The 16,950-nt window shown below is 50.8% G+C and overlaps 6 protein-coding genes across 6 annotated transcripts; 2 read left to right on the top strand and 4 right to left on the bottom strand.

Moving 5' to 3' along the window:
* Positions 1-452: 452 nt before the first annotated feature.
* Positions 453-2,314, bottom strand: HER10_EVM0005829 (uncharacterized protein; the record flags this gene model as incomplete). The annotated part of the gene is made up of 2 exons (XM_035475433.1): positions 453-525; positions 597-2,314. 2 exons carry the CDS (start codon positions 2,312-2,314, stop codon positions 453-455), a joined length of 1,791 nt encoding a protein of 596 aa, XP_035330690.1.
* A 4,113-nt stretch (positions 2,315-6,427) lies between these two features.
* On the top strand, positions 6,428-8,823 carry HER10_EVM0007506 (uncharacterized protein; the record flags this gene model as incomplete). Its single annotated transcript, XM_035477061.1, has 7 exons — positions 6,428-7,210; positions 7,267-7,563; positions 7,621-7,891; positions 7,975-8,078; positions 8,146-8,353; positions 8,424-8,594; positions 8,678-8,823. 7 exons carry the CDS (start codon positions 6,428-6,430, stop codon positions 8,821-8,823), a joined length of 1,980 nt encoding a protein of 659 aa, XP_035330791.1.
* Positions 8,824-9,843: 1,020 nt separating this feature from the next.
* On the bottom strand, positions 9,844-11,601 carry HER10_EVM0002753 (cytochrome P450 monooxygenase; the record flags this gene model as incomplete). The annotated part of the gene is made up of 5 exons (XM_035472449.1): positions 9,844-10,006; positions 10,089-10,255; positions 10,323-10,637; positions 10,706-11,506; positions 11,560-11,601. 5 exons carry the CDS (start codon positions 11,599-11,601, stop codon positions 9,844-9,846), a joined length of 1,488 nt encoding a protein of 495 aa, XP_035330502.1.
* A 734-nt stretch (positions 11,602-12,335) lies between these two features.
* On the bottom strand, positions 12,336-13,784 carry HER10_EVM0013131 (C6 zinc finger protein; the record flags this gene model as incomplete). Its single annotated transcript, XM_035482498.1, has 2 exons — positions 12,987-13,784; positions 12,336-12,922 (listed from the first exon to the last, which is right to left on the bottom strand). Exons 1-2 carry the CDS (start codon positions 13,312-13,314, stop codon positions 12,336-12,338), a joined length of 915 nt encoding a protein of 304 aa, XP_035331093.1. The 5' UTR covers positions 13,315-13,784.
* Positions 13,785-14,050: 266 nt separating this feature from the next.
* Positions 14,051-15,144, top strand: HER10_EVM0007763 (NADH-ubiquinone oxidoreductase 19.3 kDa subunit; the record flags this gene model as incomplete). The annotated part of the gene is made up of 2 exons (XM_035477308.1): positions 14,051-14,634; positions 14,694-15,144. Exons 1-2 carry the CDS (start codon positions 14,444-14,446, stop codon positions 15,142-15,144), a joined length of 642 nt encoding a protein of 213 aa, XP_035330807.1. The 5' UTR covers positions 14,051-14,443.
* A 582-nt stretch (positions 15,145-15,726) lies between these two features.
* On the bottom strand, positions 15,727-16,759 carry HER10_EVM0008209 (methyltransferase; the record flags this gene model as incomplete). Its single annotated transcript, XM_035477741.1, has 2 exons — positions 16,619-16,759; positions 15,727-16,552 (listed from the first exon to the last, which is right to left on the bottom strand). The coding sequence occupies exons 1-2, from the start codon at positions 16,639-16,641 to the stop codon at positions 15,727-15,729; spliced, it is 849 nt and encodes a 282-aa protein (XP_035330828.1). The 5' UTR covers positions 16,642-16,759.
* Positions 16,760-16,950: the final 191 nt, after the last annotated feature.

The following is a 16,950-nucleotide window of genomic DNA, read 5'->3' as shown; positions in this document are numbered from 1 at the left end:
TATCTATCCATTGTTGAGACTAGACTATTCGTAGTGTAGTCGAATCCATTCTTGCGGGGTTAAGCTCCGGGCCGCGATCACAAGGGGCCTCGGTGCTTAGCATTGCACCGACGATTGAATTGCCTTCTTCGGAAGAGGCAAGGGGCCATCTGATAATTTCTGGTATGCCAGTAGCGGACTAGGCAACCTCGCTAATTCTTCGAAGCGCGCTTTTCGTCGTTATCTTCTTTTTTGTTGCTTTGTTTCTAAATCGGGGTCTCCCTTGTCTACCTCAAATTGGGCCTCCTTTAGCCACCGAAGTAATTGCGTTCTCTTCATACCTGTTAACCACCTGTGCTTTGAAGGGTTCCCTTAGTGATTCAAAACGTATGTTTACTCTTTTCATTTGTTTTCAAAATCTAGCCCTCCACCATGGACGACAAAGGGGCTCAGAAATCACTTAGAATGCGTGATCAAATCAGACAGACTGGTGACATTGTCTCTTCAGGAGATGCGCCCTCGCCTTGCATGAAGTCTTGCAAGTAGCTGCCATTCAACATTGTTAGTAAGTAGCCAAACAGTTTGGAAACCTCACACAAGCTTAGGGAAGTACTCGCCATTCGCCAACCAGGCTATACGTGCGTCTCGAATCTTCATCGCTCTTTGACCTTCCTCCCCTCTTCTCCCGCAGGCAGAAGAGGACACGGCTACCAGCGAAAATGCCAACGACATCGCCGGCCTTCGCCGGGTTGTCAGCCAGCCCCATGCGGCCCTTGTCAGAAATGAAGAAGACTCTTCCAGCTAATGCGCTGTATAGAGCGTCATTATAGGTCTTCGCAGCTCCATGCATTCCCGATGACTCTTGGTCGGTCATAGAAACAAACCAAGCGTCCCAGAACTTGTCAGCTTCACCTTGACCGAGAATCGTCGCCTCGTGACGTGGCCCTCTTGCCCTGACGCGGGATCCCACCAAAGTTCTTCGAAATGAGTCGATCAACGAAGTAGCCTCCTGGCTTTCTCTCGGTAGTACAGACGCCCGTTCCAGCACCTGGGCTTGGATTGTCATGATCTGATCAAAGACCAACCCCGGTTTCCTGAACATCTTTGGCTCAAAACACACCGCCCACTCAATATGATCCACGACCTTGCCTTGCAACAGTAGCTCATCACCTTCAAATTTAGCTGAAGGCTTGCTACCGTTTCCTCCAGCTGCATAGTCGTTCTGCCATAGAAGAATCCTTTGGCCTCGTTGCACGGTCCAATCAGGACACCAGGTCGGCAAGTCAGGCATGCATGTCTCTGTCCTGTTGTGATGGCAGAGAACCTCGAGAGTACCCGACGAGCCAACGGAAGCTTTGACTACATCTATGAAGAGGTCTTTGACAGGGCGATTGTAGTCCGGTTGTAGCATCGAGACCTCTCCGATTAGATGGAACAAGCTGTACACCTTATCTCTAGGGTCTGAAGCTTTGAAACTCCGAAACCTATAGAGAAGACTGAGCGGGTCCCGATTGGGGGCACCTTTGAATCTTGACGCTTCCGAATGGCTATCTTGGTAGTCTTTGCGCGCCGTCATCAGATGACTTATCGGTGTCGATGCGATCTCCCTCATAAAGTATTCCTGTCCGCGCGGTAGAGCTGCGTTGAATCTGACGTCTACCAGGGTCCGCAGTGCTTCGGAAAAGGATTCACCGGACCACTCTAGGTCACCACAGACAAAAGCAACCTCGGTTGCAACTGCGAACTCTTGGATGACCCAGGCTCTGCTCCACCATGGACTGCTCATTAACCTTTGTAGAGCCTGTTTCGTGGGCTGAGCATCTTTGGTAAACAATAAAGACGTGACGCGCCGATGGCCAAGCCGATTACCCTCTCTTGCCAAAGCCTGTATCAGGTCGACGGCGTGATGAGTATCAGCCGTACCCCCGCCTAGGAAGACAATAACCTTCGAAGCGTATCTGTACACTGACCACATCCTCTTGACCTGCAGGTTGACTTCGAGGCGATCATGTTGATTGATGCATACTGCATCTATCCACAATAAGCGATCTTCTTTTGCCGACCGCAGACGACGTAAAGTCGTTTCAAGGTTTATGGTGATCTTGAATGGTTGTCCTTCCAGAAGAATCTCGACTTTCTTCGTTGTGTCGCCCCATGCGTATGACAACGCCTCATACTTGTACTGGATTTGTCCCAATGTAGATGGCTTCAATTTGCAACTGATCGGCTGAGATCCATAGCCTGCGAGCAATTCAACGCATCGAAGAGCGTAGGCGAGTTCCTGTGGTCCGGGTCTTTCAGGTTCAGCATCCTTCAACGTCGAGAAGAGAGCCATCGCTGGGCTACTACTGTCGGAGGACGAGGATACTAAATGAGAAAAATTGGAGTCGAGTACATGCAAAATGACAGCAACGCAGCGGTCACTTCCAATGCATAAAGCGCTGTAAACCTGTCTCGCTTGGTTGCTGTGCGATGTTGAAGAGAGAAAAGTGAGGGAGGGGAAAGCGGTGTCTTGTACTGCTCAGGGCTTAGCGTCTCTTCTCAATTGGCTCGCTGGAGTTAGATGATCAGGTCGCTAGGCCCATTAGTCCTTGGTGCCACCTAAACGATCAGCTAGCAAATCAATTGTAATCAAAACGGTACAACCTTCATTGGCGACGTGGATGTGAGAAGGAACTTGGTCTGCCTTAAGTTGACAACAGTACCTCTTGAGTTCCAGGCCGTAACTTTGGCTCCTGAATACGATGTTTAAACGTCTCGACATTCCCACTAGCATTTACATGTTCTGCTCAGACTACATCCCTTTCTTGCAGTGTCTTTTCTATTAGTTCGGACATCAAGTTAAAATTCAGTAAGTCAAACCCCCCACTTCCTGGCACCCCCCTGTTTCTGGCACCCACAAAAACGATGGGATCACAACCCAACCTCCTCATTACTATTAACTATTGATCCTCAACCACACCCACTACAATACAACTGCCAGCCTCACTAGGGCATTCAGAGTCGCTGGATTCAGCCGTAATAACCTCCTTTTCACCCGCTTCGATTTGAGCCCGATGGATATCCCTGATGTTCGCAAACTTCGTGTTGGGATCGATCTGAACAGTCTTCCTCTTCCTAACTGCAGCGTTGGTAACTTGAGCCTCAGGTGAGCCAGCTGCTGCTGGCAACTGCCAGTTGCCAGGCCTGCTCTGTGAAGCCTTTTTCACCTTCCTGAACAGCAGCCGTTGAGTGCTGGTATCATTGTCGAGTTGGGTGTATAAGTGCAGTTGACCGCTGAGCTCTGCCAGCTTCCTGGGTGTCGACCAGACCACTGCAGAGGAAGCAGAATCCCATGGCTCAACAGGGGTAGTTTGTTGACCATTATGGCATCGCTTTTGCCCCTGACTGGTTGGTTTGGGTGTGGTGGGCTTAGCAGAAGGCTCAGGTAATACCATAGGGTTCATCAGGGGCTTAACCATCGCTACAGGGTGTAGACCAGTCCACTTCCAACCACTTTGATGTTCGAGACTGATAGACCAGCAAGTCGAGCCTTCTGGTAACAGTCCAGGAAGTTCCTTTTACCTATAATGGTAGAGTCGTTCCATTGAGACAAGTAACCGAGCTCCTTCCGATAGGCTGACTTAACAGGGCTGAAGACAGACTGGTCAAGTGGCTGGAGGACATGAGAGAGTGTGGTGGTAAGAACAGTAAATGGATATTGTTAATATAGCAATTCCACATGAAGTCTGTCGTCGTATGACTCCCATGCCCATCCACAATCAACAGTCGAGCCTCGCCCTCAGCCTCGGGCATAGTCTGTGGGATAAACACCTTCTCTAACCATTCAATGGCAGTTAAGTCTGTAGTCCAGCCATTATCTGTTGCTGTAAACTCCCACCCATCGTATGGAACCAGATGTAATGGAAACCACTGTTGTTGGACCGTCTTCCCTTGAAAATGATAAGAGGACGAAGTGCCCTACCCAAGGCTGAGATACACTCAATGATAGAGACCCATGCCCTCGACCCAGGTTGTTTCTTGCGAACAGACGTCGTCTCAGCCATGCCCAGCACTAACCCATTAGCCCTGACCCTCGAGGATGCCAGTCTCATCCATATTATATCTGTTGGCTGGTTTGATGTCCTTGATCTCAGGGATAGCAAGGAACTTAAACCAGTTCCTAATGACCTCAGTAGATGCCCCATTAACGCGTCTAGAATCGATGGAACGACTTCTCTGAACCTTAATGATAGGGTTCCTTCTCACGAAGGCATAGATCCAGCCTTTCCTAATGGTTTGGTATCCCCAGCAGCAGCCAGAACTCGCTCTGCGAATTCCTTCACCTGTTGGTGCGTTGGTGCGAGGCCCAGCGAAGCCCATTGTGCCAGCTTACTCTCCTGGTCAGGAGACAGCCTCTGCCAGTCAGCAAAAGCCACTTTCCTAGTCTGACCACCTTGGAGACGTAGTTGAGGGTTGATCGTGGTATCCCATACTCCAATGAGGCTCTCTTTTGACTCTTGCCGTTTGAGATGTCCTCGAGAGCCTGACGAAGCTGATCTTCGGTATATTGAGGCATTAGATATAGAAGAAGGTATGTGCAAAAAATGAGCCCATTTGGACTCGAATTGAAAATGTTGTGATAAAAGGAGGTTGGGGGTGGGCATTGCGTTGTGGTGGATTTTCGCGTTTTTGTGGGTGCCAGAAACAGGGGGGTGCCGGGAAGTGGGGGGTTTGACTTATTACTCACATGGCCAAGCCAGCATTCCAAGTGAAACAGTTTCTCATTGCGTTATGCATGATTCAAAGATCCTGTTGTCTTTATGTCCTGAGATAGGATTTCGCGGAAAATTATTAACATTATTAGTCCGAAAAGTTCCGACTTTGGTGTTCCATGACCCTGGATCACGCCCATCCAGAGCCTGGGAGATGGTTAAGACTCCATATGCTTCGACGAAACCCGTTGGAAGTTAAGAAGAGACCTTCACAATGTTATTGTACTGCATGATATTTTCATATCTACTTAACGCAGGTAGATGGATGTGCGTTGCAGACGGTATCTTATCTGTTTTCTGTAGTTGCGTGTGGAAACTTGTGGACCCGGGCAAAAAGAAGAACAGGAGTACCACAAGACGAGAATCGCGGTAACGGAGCAGCAATAACAGGTCGACGGGGCATCGAGATCAGCCATGCAATGATGGGGAACAAACGGACTCGCAGTATCACCTTGAAGCCCATCAAAGCATACCAAGAGCGATGGGTCTCATTGTGTGATCTTCAAGGCTCACTCAGATACTCACTATTGGCGGATACACGTGGGCAGTTGCTAAGAGAATGGAGTGTTATCCCATCAACTACTAGAAGCAGTCTTTAGTCTATCTCCAACATTCACTTGAATCTGAAAAACAATGGAAGTAAGGTCGAATGTAACGATAATTCATTACTACCTTTTAGGAAAGCCCGTCCACATACATTGACGCCATCTGGCTGTTGATAGGATATTTTAGCTTGACGCAAATATCGAGTAGGTCTCATCATCACCCCCTTACTTGTAGTCAATTAGAAGGCGCGGAAAGCGTCTCAGGTTCACTCCGAGTCCTCCGATGCCGCAGTACGCACCACAGGCGCCTCAGTACTTACTTTCACGCCTAGAACAGCTATCACTAGGACGTAACCAGGTCTATGCTTCTCCTCAAAAAAGATAACTAGGAGTTGCCAGATGTACCCTGCACTTCTTCATTCATAACTTCATTGACCGCGTCATCATCTAGCTCCTTTGCATTAGGTCAACCCACAGTCGATTCGGGCTCGGCCACGAATTTCCAAGTTTATCCGCAAGCCAAGGCACTGCGGATTCCGAAACATGACCTGAACGGCTAAATCGGCATGTATTGGTCAAGATGCGCGCGGTACACAGCCTCTTATTACCACGCAGCCAATATCCATGCTTCACATAAAGCCGCGGGTTCCTGAAGGAGGGGCGACGGAGCCTGAACTCTTAGTCAACGAGTCATGAACTCGTAGGGCTGCCACGCCTCTGGAGCTGTCAGTCCAAACATTATTAAAGTTTATCTCCGTATGGCTTAAATTATCGGCATCGTGCAAGCGACTTGCACGATCGCTAAGAATAACCGCACCAGCAGCTCGCAGTCAGCCCAGGCACGTGGGGAAGCTTTCTCGCGATCATGCTCGTTAACATGGCGCAAAGTTCTCCTGACAGTAAATTGATCGACTAAACTTTACGCCAAGACGGGAGAGTTGAGATGACAGCTATGGCCGCAGTTCATCGGCCGCTGGCAGAAGCATTGGTGGCCCGTCTTAGACGGTAAGAATTCTATATATTCTAGTACCAAATATGATTCGTTCCACGTCGTTTGCATCTGTCCATCGCTCACAATCCTTTGACACTCATTCAATCTTTATCTTCGCTCTTTGAGCACAGTCATTCTTTACCTACCCCTTCGTTCATATGCATCTCAACGGCCTACTCCGCGGGCTCGCCCTGCTGTTACTCAGCAGCGGGGCCGTCTCTCTCCCGCACCAGGATAGCCGGAACGATCTGATGCACAGCAGACGCCATCTGATGGCGAGGCAGGCTCCCGTTTCAAACACGACAAGACCAGCTAGCACCAGAGCTTCCTCCACACAACCCCTAATCACTCCCGACCCTAGAACATCCACGCGCGTATCGTCCACATGGACAACCATCGGGACGTCTAGCTCAGCACCGACAACTCAGACAATCTCTGGTGGAGAGATCGTCGTAGCAGTTATAGGAGCAACCTACGTAGCTGGCGCTGGCGGCGGATCTCTCGTGGTTGCCGGTGTCACCCACGCACTAGCTCCCGGAGCTGTTGTGTCAATCATCGGTACTGGAGCGAATGGTGATACTCCTGAGATTGAAAACATCTCGAATCCGGCCCCATCACAAAATCCGCAAACCTCGGATCCGGCAGAATCCAAGCCTCCTTCTTCTGCTCCGTCTGTTCCCAGCTCTACCTCCGCAGCGCCTACTTCAACATCTGCAACATCGTCTTCCACACCATCATCCACGGCTGTACCAACGCCCTACATCATTCTTACTTCACAAAACTCCACAAAAGAAGAGATTCAAGACCTCAACAGCACACTCTCAAGAGATGCTGCACCGAGGTCACTGGAGGAGGTCATCAGTGACCGCACCGGCTTGGTGGCCATGTTTAAGGCGAACATCACTACTGAGCAGGCAAATGCTATGTCCAAGCGTCCTGGTGTAAGTCTAAGTTCCTTTAAGTACGTAAGTGCTTACAATATTGAAAGAACACATAGGTTGCCGGGGTTACTCCCGATGAGAGGCTGGAAGAAGAGCAACCCCCGTCTTCTTCCGCGCCACCTTCATCTGCATCGCGCCAGCCAACAGCGACCGGCCCTCCTGGTTCGCCAAAGACAAGTGTCCCTAACCCGTCTGACATTGCGCTACAATCGGATGCAGTTGATGAACTCAAAGCGATTTCGCAGCCAGCTGGAGCAAGCATTGCGGACTTGCCTGGGTTCGGATATGCTTCAGAAGCAGGAAAGGGAGTTACGATCTATGTCATTGACACGGGCGCCAATGCAGAGAACTCCGTATGAAATCTGCAAAAAGCATACCCTCGTCCAGGACCAATTGCTAACTCACGACAGGAATGGACGGGCATGACGGGAACGAAGGGCTTTATGTACGCCCCTGGCGCGACGAAGGACGAGACCGACTTCTTGAACCATGGCTCGTGTGTAGCTTCAAAAGCAGCCGGACCAGCATACGGCACCGCCAAGGGAGCCGATTTGATTGCTGTGAAGCTACCAGGCACTCTCTCGCTCTCTGCTATCTTCACTGCTTTGATTGAGATTAGCAACGACGTCTTCCAGAAGAAGCTTGAAGGCAAAGCTGTTATCAACATGTCCCTAGGATCTCGTAAGTCTCGTGACGCGCCTTGTTTTCTATCGGCCTGGTTGTGCTGCAATTCTAAGAACACACTAACCATCCACCTATGGCAGGTATCCCCGACAAGTTGTCGTCTACCACCACCGCGTACAAACTACTCCTTGTAGCCCTTATGGCGGAAGATATCGTTATCGTCACGGCGTCTGGAAATGATGCTGTGAGTCTTCCAAATTGCGCCTTCTATCTTTGGCCTTCCGTGTTTCTAATCACGTTTTGTTTTCCAGCAATACGGCGTGGATGATGTGACAGAGTACCCTGCTCTCTTCGGGCCTACCACGGATATCATCGTCGTTGGCGCGACTGAGAATGACGGCTACCGTGCATTTTTCTCCCAAGGCACTGGAGATCAACTTACTGTTTCCGCCCCCGGTTTCGTCGATTGTGCCTCTGGTAGATCTGCCGGCTCGCAGGAGCTTTATGGGACTTCGTTCGGTGAGTAGTTGACATGTTTTGACAATGAATACAGTTTGAAAAGCACACATAACTAATACTCAATCCGAAGCCGCTCCCGCAGTCGCTGGCGTGATTGCAGTCTGGCTATCTCAAGACGAGCACAAAGCTCGTCTTCAGGTCCCGGGCTCAGTCGCTACAAACGTCAAGGAGATGGTCAAATCTCTCGCATACTCAAGAGTCGAGGGCGAGCCCGCCGTCATCTGGAACGGCATTGACCCTCGTGGGTTGGCATGTTCTGCCCCTGGATCTTCTGCGGGTAGACGTCGCCAAGCAGCGCCTTCGGGAGGCGCTGGTTCCTGTCAGGCAACTTCCGTTGCCTCTGCGGCTCCCACCAGCACCTCTGCTCCAGAAGCGCCGACCTCGACTTCTGGTCTAGCTCCAACCTCGGCTGCGCCTTCGTCATCGACATCTGCACAGCCTTCCCCGCCACCAAAACCGACCTGGAGTGATGCTCCCCAAGGCTTTACTAAGGTTTTGGAGCGTGATGGAGTAGCTAGTGCCGACTACGATGCCACTTCTGATAGCGCAAGTGAAGGGGTGACGAGCGGAATAGAGCAGTGGTGTCTCTCTAAGTGCACAGGTCAGTTTACCCCATCAACAAGCCGTCTTTCACGTCTGACACTTTCTCCACAAAGATCAATGCGCCTCTGTCTTCCTTTACAGGGTTCTTCAATTCAACCGCGGCGCCTACAATCCTTATTATATTTGCAATAGGTTTGTGCTCTCCGTTCGAGCGTCAACTTTCAAACCATAAGTGATAAACTAACATCTGGCACCTCAGGTATAATAAGGTGTGGTCTGATACCTTTATCCAAACTGGGATCAGTTCAAGTGACGCGGGCGTAGCATTCAAGTAAGTTGCTTCAGGAGCATCCTACTCGTATCTTTTTGGCTAACTCTGTCATTAGCAAAGTGTAGGATGCAAGATAGTATGTGTCCGCGCTTGGTGTCCTCAGTATTACTCAAGCGATTGCAATGGTGGTAACATGATGTTGATACTCCTAAGTACGTGATTACTTAGGGTCATACTAAAGAGAAGCCAAATTTCCAAGATTTCACGAGAATTTTCTTTCCGACTGCCTCCCATGCCTAAGACGGCAAACAAGAACTGCAAACATAAAGATCCTTCTGGCTGGTCTCTAGCCTGCGTGCATAATTGTTCCCTCGCTGCCTACAATGCTACCATACATATGTACTCGATCACTCTTTTTGCAATTTTCAAGGTTACAAGGGCGGCTTTGAATACCTTCAATCGAGCGACAACTAGGTAGTTTCATGTAAGAACTGCTCACCGAACATGGAGGCTGCAATCCGAAGCTAAGGCGGCGTATTCCACTCATTGAGATAAAGCCGTCAAGTGAGAGCAAGCTAAGGTGCCGCATATAAAGCAGGATGTTGCCATTCAGACTTTGATACTAACGTACCTATCTTGAAATCGCCTCATCTGCACATAATGAGTACCAACTGCTTCATCGCTCTTGTCGGGACTTGAAGTACACCCACAAGGGAGGCTTGTCCCAGAAGAAGAAAACTTTTTGACCATCTGCCCAAGATTTACTCTCCGGCGCCAACTCCAAGTCGAAGTTCCAAATGATGCGGGCAAGAATCAATCTCATCTCGGCAAATGCAAGGCTAGATACGCATCATGTTAGCAACCATTTTGATCAAGGCCCCTGGGACGAGGAAGAGCACGTTCAAGTACTAGAAAACATACTTCATGCCTAAGCAATTGCGAGGGCCATAAGAAAACGGCTGATGCAAGTTCTTCTGATCGCCATCGAAGCGCTTATCATCCAACCAACGCTCAGGGATAAACGCGTCCGGGTAAAGAAACTTGGTGGGATCGTGATACGCAGCATATTGCCAGATGCCTAGAGTCGTCTACATAGTATTTGATGTCAGTATGACACTCAAACAAGCCGCATCTTCACGAGGTAGGCAAACTCACCCCTCCAGTAACCCAGTCCCCGGCGATCTGCGCACCGCTCGGGGGCGTCTGACGTAACAAGGCGATCGCAACGGCAGGATAAACTCGCATTGACTCTTTGAGAACAGCAAGCATGTAAGGGAGGCTCTGGACGCTGTTGACATCAATCTCCTGCTCGCTCTTGAATGCTGAGCGGACTTCGGCGTTCAGCTTTGCGAGGACCTCGGGGTGGTTGCCCAGGAAGTATGTCGTTGCCGCGAGAGTCGTAGCAGTTGTCTCAGAGCCGGCAGTGGTGAGAAGGACCATGTTATCCCTCATCTCCATCGGAGACATTTCCTACACATCATATCTGTGAGACGGAAACATAGGAAATTTGGGCTGTGGACTTGGTAGTTGGTACTCACGTGTTTCTCGCCGCTCTTCAACAAGGCTTGAACAAAGTCTGGTCGATCACCCCCAACGGCCAGTCGTTTCTTCAAATTCTCCTCGGCCATCACCTGGCTTAGATGCCGCTGTGTCAGCACATCCTTAGGAACAAAGAGGATAAAATAGAGAGGTTTTAACACAGAGAAGAGAGGGAAGTCGCTAATGGCTTGAATCCACGGAATGATTTTCATGGACGCGAAGAAGCTGTCCACCCACGGGTGCGAGGCCGAGTTCTGCAGACATCCAAAGGGCTCGCCAAAGGCCAGATCCCCAATAATATCGAACGTCGTCCACTCAAACCACTTGGAAGCATCCATAGCCACTGTTCCGCCTTTGCTGTGTTCATGTACTCTCTGGATGAAGAGGCTGATCCATCGGTCCATCAGGGGTTGTTGCTCCGCCATAGCTCGAGCAGAGAACGCGTGAGACAAAAGTCGTCGTGCGGGCCCGTGCCTCTCACGCGATGCGGAAATGAGGCTCTTGTCCATCTCTTCGTTGCCGTACTTTGGGTCTTTTCCGTTCTCGTCTTGTCCGCGCTTGAGGTGTCCACAGACATCCTTCCATGCGTCAGCGTGTGCAAGTGCCAGCTCGTTGGGTCCAACGCGGACGACGTCGCCGTAGCGCTTGTGAAGTTCCAGAATGGTCAGGTGGGGAGTTCCTCGGAGGATGTTGATGGCTGCGGGCAGAGGCGTAGCTGCCCATAGCTTGGGTCCCGGGTAGCCGCGTAGAGGGTGGAAGAAGAGGTTGTAGATGACCGTTGTCACTCCGTAGATGCTTAGCTGAGAAAGTGATTAGCTTGGGTCGTGCAGTCTTTGGTTTCCGGCTGGCATACCGCAGCCGCTGAAACAAGCAGTGACAACGCGACTGAAGGCATCGCTGATGTGATGACAGACTTAGCTGCGGTGGACACTAAGAGATAGTGAGAATACGAGTGAGAATACGATGGAGAATACGATGGAGAATACGAGGGAGAAGACGAGGGAGAAGACGAGGATCAACTGAGATCTTGTGACAGAGATTGTAACTTGGCTTGATGATTATTGCTCGTAAAATCACGAAAACAGTTGCCGAGGGGTTCAATCAAGATAATTCTATTTCATGCCAGCTCGCAAAGACCGACTTAAGTCGTCCGCCGAACGACGGCCTAAAAGTACAACCCTGTCCTATCAGTCCGGCCCCTGACTCCGGCTCGGTTGCGCAACGCAGCCCGCCCGGCCCGCCGATCTCCCAGGAGCTCGGGTCTCAGTTTCCAAGCCGGGGGCCGTTTCCCGAGCGGCAGACCTTGTCTTAACGGCTCCTCGCCTATCGCAGGAAGTCTACCGTAGCGTTCAGCCAATGAAAGCCGATGTGTTGCATTATTCCTGGCGCATGATGTTTATTTTCCGACATCTCGGCGCTAGGATCTGCGTTGCTTTCTAGCTTACGCCATCTGCGTACGAAGGTGTTGTCATTGTCCAGCTGGCAGAGCTGTCCGTGAACCATTCGGGTGAACATGGATGCTCGTAAAGCACGAGTCAACGTCGGGGAAGATGAAGATCATACCGGTACGTCTGCGGGAGCCCCCTAATGGCCGAGGCAATTGGATAAAGCCTTGCGCTTGAGGACGAATCAGGTCCAACTTGGCAGTTCAACGACCCAGGTTCGATGCTCCTCATCAAGAGAAGCAAACGCACCATCCTTGAGCCCCCGGACCCATTTTTCAGACCACCATCGTGCCGGAAGCCTTTGGATTATCTTGCAAAAGTACGTGTACACGACCAATGCTTCCTGTGACGCATTACGACCCTGAATCAATGCGATCAGATCTCCCCTGTGGTCCGATACGTTGCTGATCCAGAGGAACCCGTGGAAGATATCTCTGCTCTCAGGAAACTCTGTCAGTACCGCAAAAGTTGCTTCAAGTTCTTCCGCGGCGTGCAGGTACGTTTCGTAATGTTCATTGGACTCGGTTTCTCTTATACGATCAAGCAAGGTGCCGAGGTATTGTTTCTTTGATGTCCTATCACGGTCTGCGAGCATTCCCATCGTATAGCCAATGACTGGATGAGTCAGGCTGGTGGTGGTGTGTAATGCCATGGACGCCAGGGCGATTGACCTTGATCCGTGAAAGAACACCATCCAATCCGGGGACGATGTTTCCTTTCGACTCGGACGGCCAAAGAAGGCATCTTGGGGGTGTTCCGTCTGTGAGATGACTACAAGGGTACCGGGGATGTTAGCGCTACATGTTGGTCGAGGAGTGAAGTGGACGATGCGTACTGTAAAACATGATGAACATTGAATATAGGAAGAGGTTTTCTCGCATGACGACATCTTCCACTTGGTCTATATGATGTATCGATGCGATAGTTGCCGCAGTCGATGTGTTGTGGTGCTTCAGCGCATGTTGAAATAGGGCTTCTTCTCGCGCCGGATTGAGATGTGCTAGATGAACCGCGGAAAGGGCCAGTAAGCTCCGCATGACAAAATCACAGCGGAACCCGATTTGCGCCGCATTTCTTAGCCAAAATGTTCTAATCACGGGGCTGACCGTCAAGCTGTCGTATGTGAAGAGTGTCCAATGATGTATCAGTTCGAGATCGAGCATGTTGAGATCAAGTGCCCCGCCCCTGTGAGAAAGGTTTTGAGATGGACCTGGTTTCGTGGTCTCTATTGGAGAACATGGTTTTGGTGAAGGGAAACGACAGGAAATAGCTTGCTTGGTGCATTGACTGCATCGAGGCCTTCTCTCATCACACTATCCCGAATAGCAGTCAGATCTCAGCTCAACCTGACTTGGGGCGGCCGCCTACTTTTACGTGCCTCGTCTTACAGGCAATACATCCCGTTCGAACCTTCTTATGAGCTCTTTTAGGCCCATTTCTCAGGGAAGGAAGGCTTTCCATGCCAAGCTCTGTCGTTCACAGCCCCGGGTGGGCAATTGGAAGACAGGGGTTGAAAGGCAAGCTTTAGTAGGTTGCAGCCAAGGTCAGGGGTTGCTGCTCGAAGGGTCTAGCTGAATCGAGACCGGCGAGACCAGAAACCTAGAGAACGAACGAACTGTTATTTTGATCAGAATGTGTGTTCCGTGAAAGGACTGAGGTGGGCGCGTAGCCTTTGCGGTTTACTGGCGACGGACTTACGGGGCCCGGCGAGGCGGGTTCGGATCATTTGGCCCCATTTCGTTCTCGTCGCGAGTCCGAAGTGGGGCTACGCTTCGACTTAGACGGAGGACCAATCACAGTTGACGAATTGCGCGAAGGGCCTACAAGCTCGTGATCATTGAACAACTTGATTGGAGATCTGATGATTGTACATTAGACCATCAATGTTGTTAAGTTATCTTACTCTTTTAGAAAATTTGACATGGTTCTAGCGAACTTCATCGGGGCATGGTCTCATAAGATGCTTAGGCTTGGTCCATGACTCCATGGCGACGTGGAGCATAGCTGAAGCTTCATAGGAGCTTCATGCTCGTTAAGTTGTTTGTTGAGTAGGGCACTTTCTTCAAAGTCTGTTTGGATTCAGGTGTTTGGTAAAGGATTAATGCTTTATCCCCTGTTTGTCCTTTAGTCTTCCATGACGGCCTACATCTAGTCCTGTGTGTCGGATCTTGGGACCCATGCATACTTCCCGGGCTTTAAGAAGCACTGGTTCCCCTTCCATTCTTCCATCTAAGGTTACAAATACCCTTCCCCCTACATCTTGAGCAAGTAGCTCTCTGTCTCCGGTTCAACATGTCAAAGGCTCTTGCCAGGCAAGTGTCCCGCGCTGTGGGACTCGCGACGAGATCGATTCTCTCACCAGCCAGCGTCCGATGCCTAGCAACTTCTCGTACCAGCCAGAGGTCTATCTCTGCACGCCCGAATCGTCGCGAGGTTGCTCTGCCTACACAATCTCAGCCCAAATCCCTGGTCGAATATGCCGTGTAAGTAACCCCTCCCGGATGGATTACCCATGGATACCCTCTAATCCCTCTTTCACCAGAACCACGCTCGACAAACTCGCCAACTGGGGTCGTCAATCATCGATGTATCCAATGACGTTCGGGCTCGCATGTTGCGCCGTAGAGATGATGCACATCGCCGGGCCACGATACGATCAAGACCGATTCGGCTTCATGTTCCGAGCGTCTCCGCGCCAGTCAGACGTCATGATTGTCGCGGGTACCGTCACAAATAAGATGGCGCCGGCTTTCCGTCAAGTCTACGATCAGATGCCGGAACCGCGTTGGGTCATTAGTATGGGGAGCTGCGCCAATGGCGGAGGGTATTATCACTACAGTTACTCTGTCGTCCGCGGTTGTGATCGCTTGGTTCCGGTAGACATCTATATCCCTGGATGCCCGCCGACGAGCGAGGCGCTACTTTATGGGATGTTGCAGTTACAACGGAAGATGCGTCAGGGAAGGAAGTCGAGAATGTGGTATCGCAAATGAGCTGCACAAATATCCCTATTGAGCTGCTATCTACACTGTCCAGTTGCCGTTCGGGTCATCTATTACATGAGTAGGAAGAAATAGAACATATCAAATACGTGACTTTGGTAAAGAGGCTTTCATTGCAGGCCTGAAATCAACAAAAGCCTTATGATTCACAGGCGATTGGGAAAAGATTACACTGTGTGAGGCTGGATACCTTGATGGGATCAATCTTCAGATGAAAGGGAAAAGGGGTCATAGGATGCAAAGTTGCCTCATCTGTCATCTGCCACATCATGAGTTGGATGCTTGAGTTGTCGTCTACTTCGGTGAAGTCTCCCGGGGTATTACTGCATCCGTTGCTCAATTCATGATGTGGTCGAATGACTTTTTTCTTTTTCGATATTACCAGACCCAAGACTATTCATCGCTCCATGCCAAGAATACTCAAAGAGAACAGAATCAATTGAAGAAGAAAGATTCTGAGAGGTAAGTGAGGGTATCTGATTCGATTTTTGATCTCTAAAAACAAGTTTTCCATTGTACCCCTGAACGCCATGCCATGCGACATTCCCGAGAACCCGCCAAAGCCCCGCCCGCTTAGAAGGCTGTTCTGCGCTTGCGTCCAGTGTACTTTGAGGTAGACTTGACAACCTTTCCCTTCCTCTCCATCTGCTCCTTCTTCTTGACGATCCATGCCTTGCTTCCCTTCTTGATGTCACCCTTACCACTCTGCTGGCTGGCCTTCCTCCTCGCGTCCTCGACATCGACGTTGTCCATACCGTCAACGACGTTTGTGATGTCGCCTCCGCGACCACCCTCTGCGGTACCCCCGACAGTCAGCACAAGGTAGAGCTTGACGTTCTTCGTCTCGGGGTCGTCCTCAAGCAGACCGGCGCCGAAGCCAGCCTTGACTGCGGCCTGGGTAATCATGTTGCGCTGGGTGTCGTTCTTGGGGTAAAATTGGCACACAGCGCGACCGCCTCTACGTAATGATGCGTAAAGACCGTTGAAAAATCTGGTGAGACGGCCCTCAGGTGAGGTGTCGCTGCTCTCGGCGTTGCAGAGCCATTGGATCGCGGAAATACTGATGGCGGCGTCGAAGGAACCGGCGCGGAAGGGTACGCCCTGTCCGATATCTGCGAGGAGTAGGTCGCCCTCTACATCTCTTTGGAGAGCAATGTCGAGCATGGAGGGTGAGACGTCCATGCCGACCCAGGTGTGCGGCCCGCCGTCTTCGGGGCCTTCGGCGGTGAGAATTTCGCCGGACAGACCGCTGCCACAGCCGACGTCGAGGATGAAGGAGGGCTGCTTGAGGTCGAGGAGCTCGAGAGCACGGCGGGTCATGGATGCCTGAATGTTTTGGATACGGGAACTCGTCGTGTACTTGCGGGCTTCGGTGTCATTGTAGTGGATGTCGGCCGCACTGAGAGCAGAGAGATTTGGTCAGCTGGAGGCACATGGCGGGGTTGGAGGGGGGTCTGTAGCCTACAGTGTATCCTCAGGGCGTGACATGTTGGGCAGTTTCTGGTAGAAGCTTGACCTCGGACGATATTTAATGGGGACTCTCGTCAATATTTGCTTCAGAGCAGTCTGTCGTCACGCCGGCGCATCGAAGAATTGGGCGGTGAATTGTGTGTCGTGGGAAATCCTCAAAAATTCGCAACTGGGTGGTCACGGATAGTTATCGATAAGAAGATCATCAATCTCATGGAATCGAGGGCTTATCGATAAAGGTGTCGATGTTCCCCGCGAGCCAGACGTGGTGGGGTCAATGACGGGAAGATGCGTCCAATTACACGATCGCTTATCTCATCCACCGCG

The sequence above is a fragment of the Colletotrichum scovillei genome (genome assembly GCF_011075155.1).
Source record: "Colletotrichum scovillei strain TJNH1 chromosome Unknown Contig00008, whole genome shotgun sequence".
Taxonomy (NCBI): domain Eukaryota; kingdom Fungi; phylum Ascomycota; class Sordariomycetes; order Glomerellales; family Glomerellaceae; genus Colletotrichum; species Colletotrichum scovillei.
The sequence above is the reverse complement of the archived record's forward strand: the minus strand, read 5'-3'. Positions and strand labels throughout refer to the sequence as shown.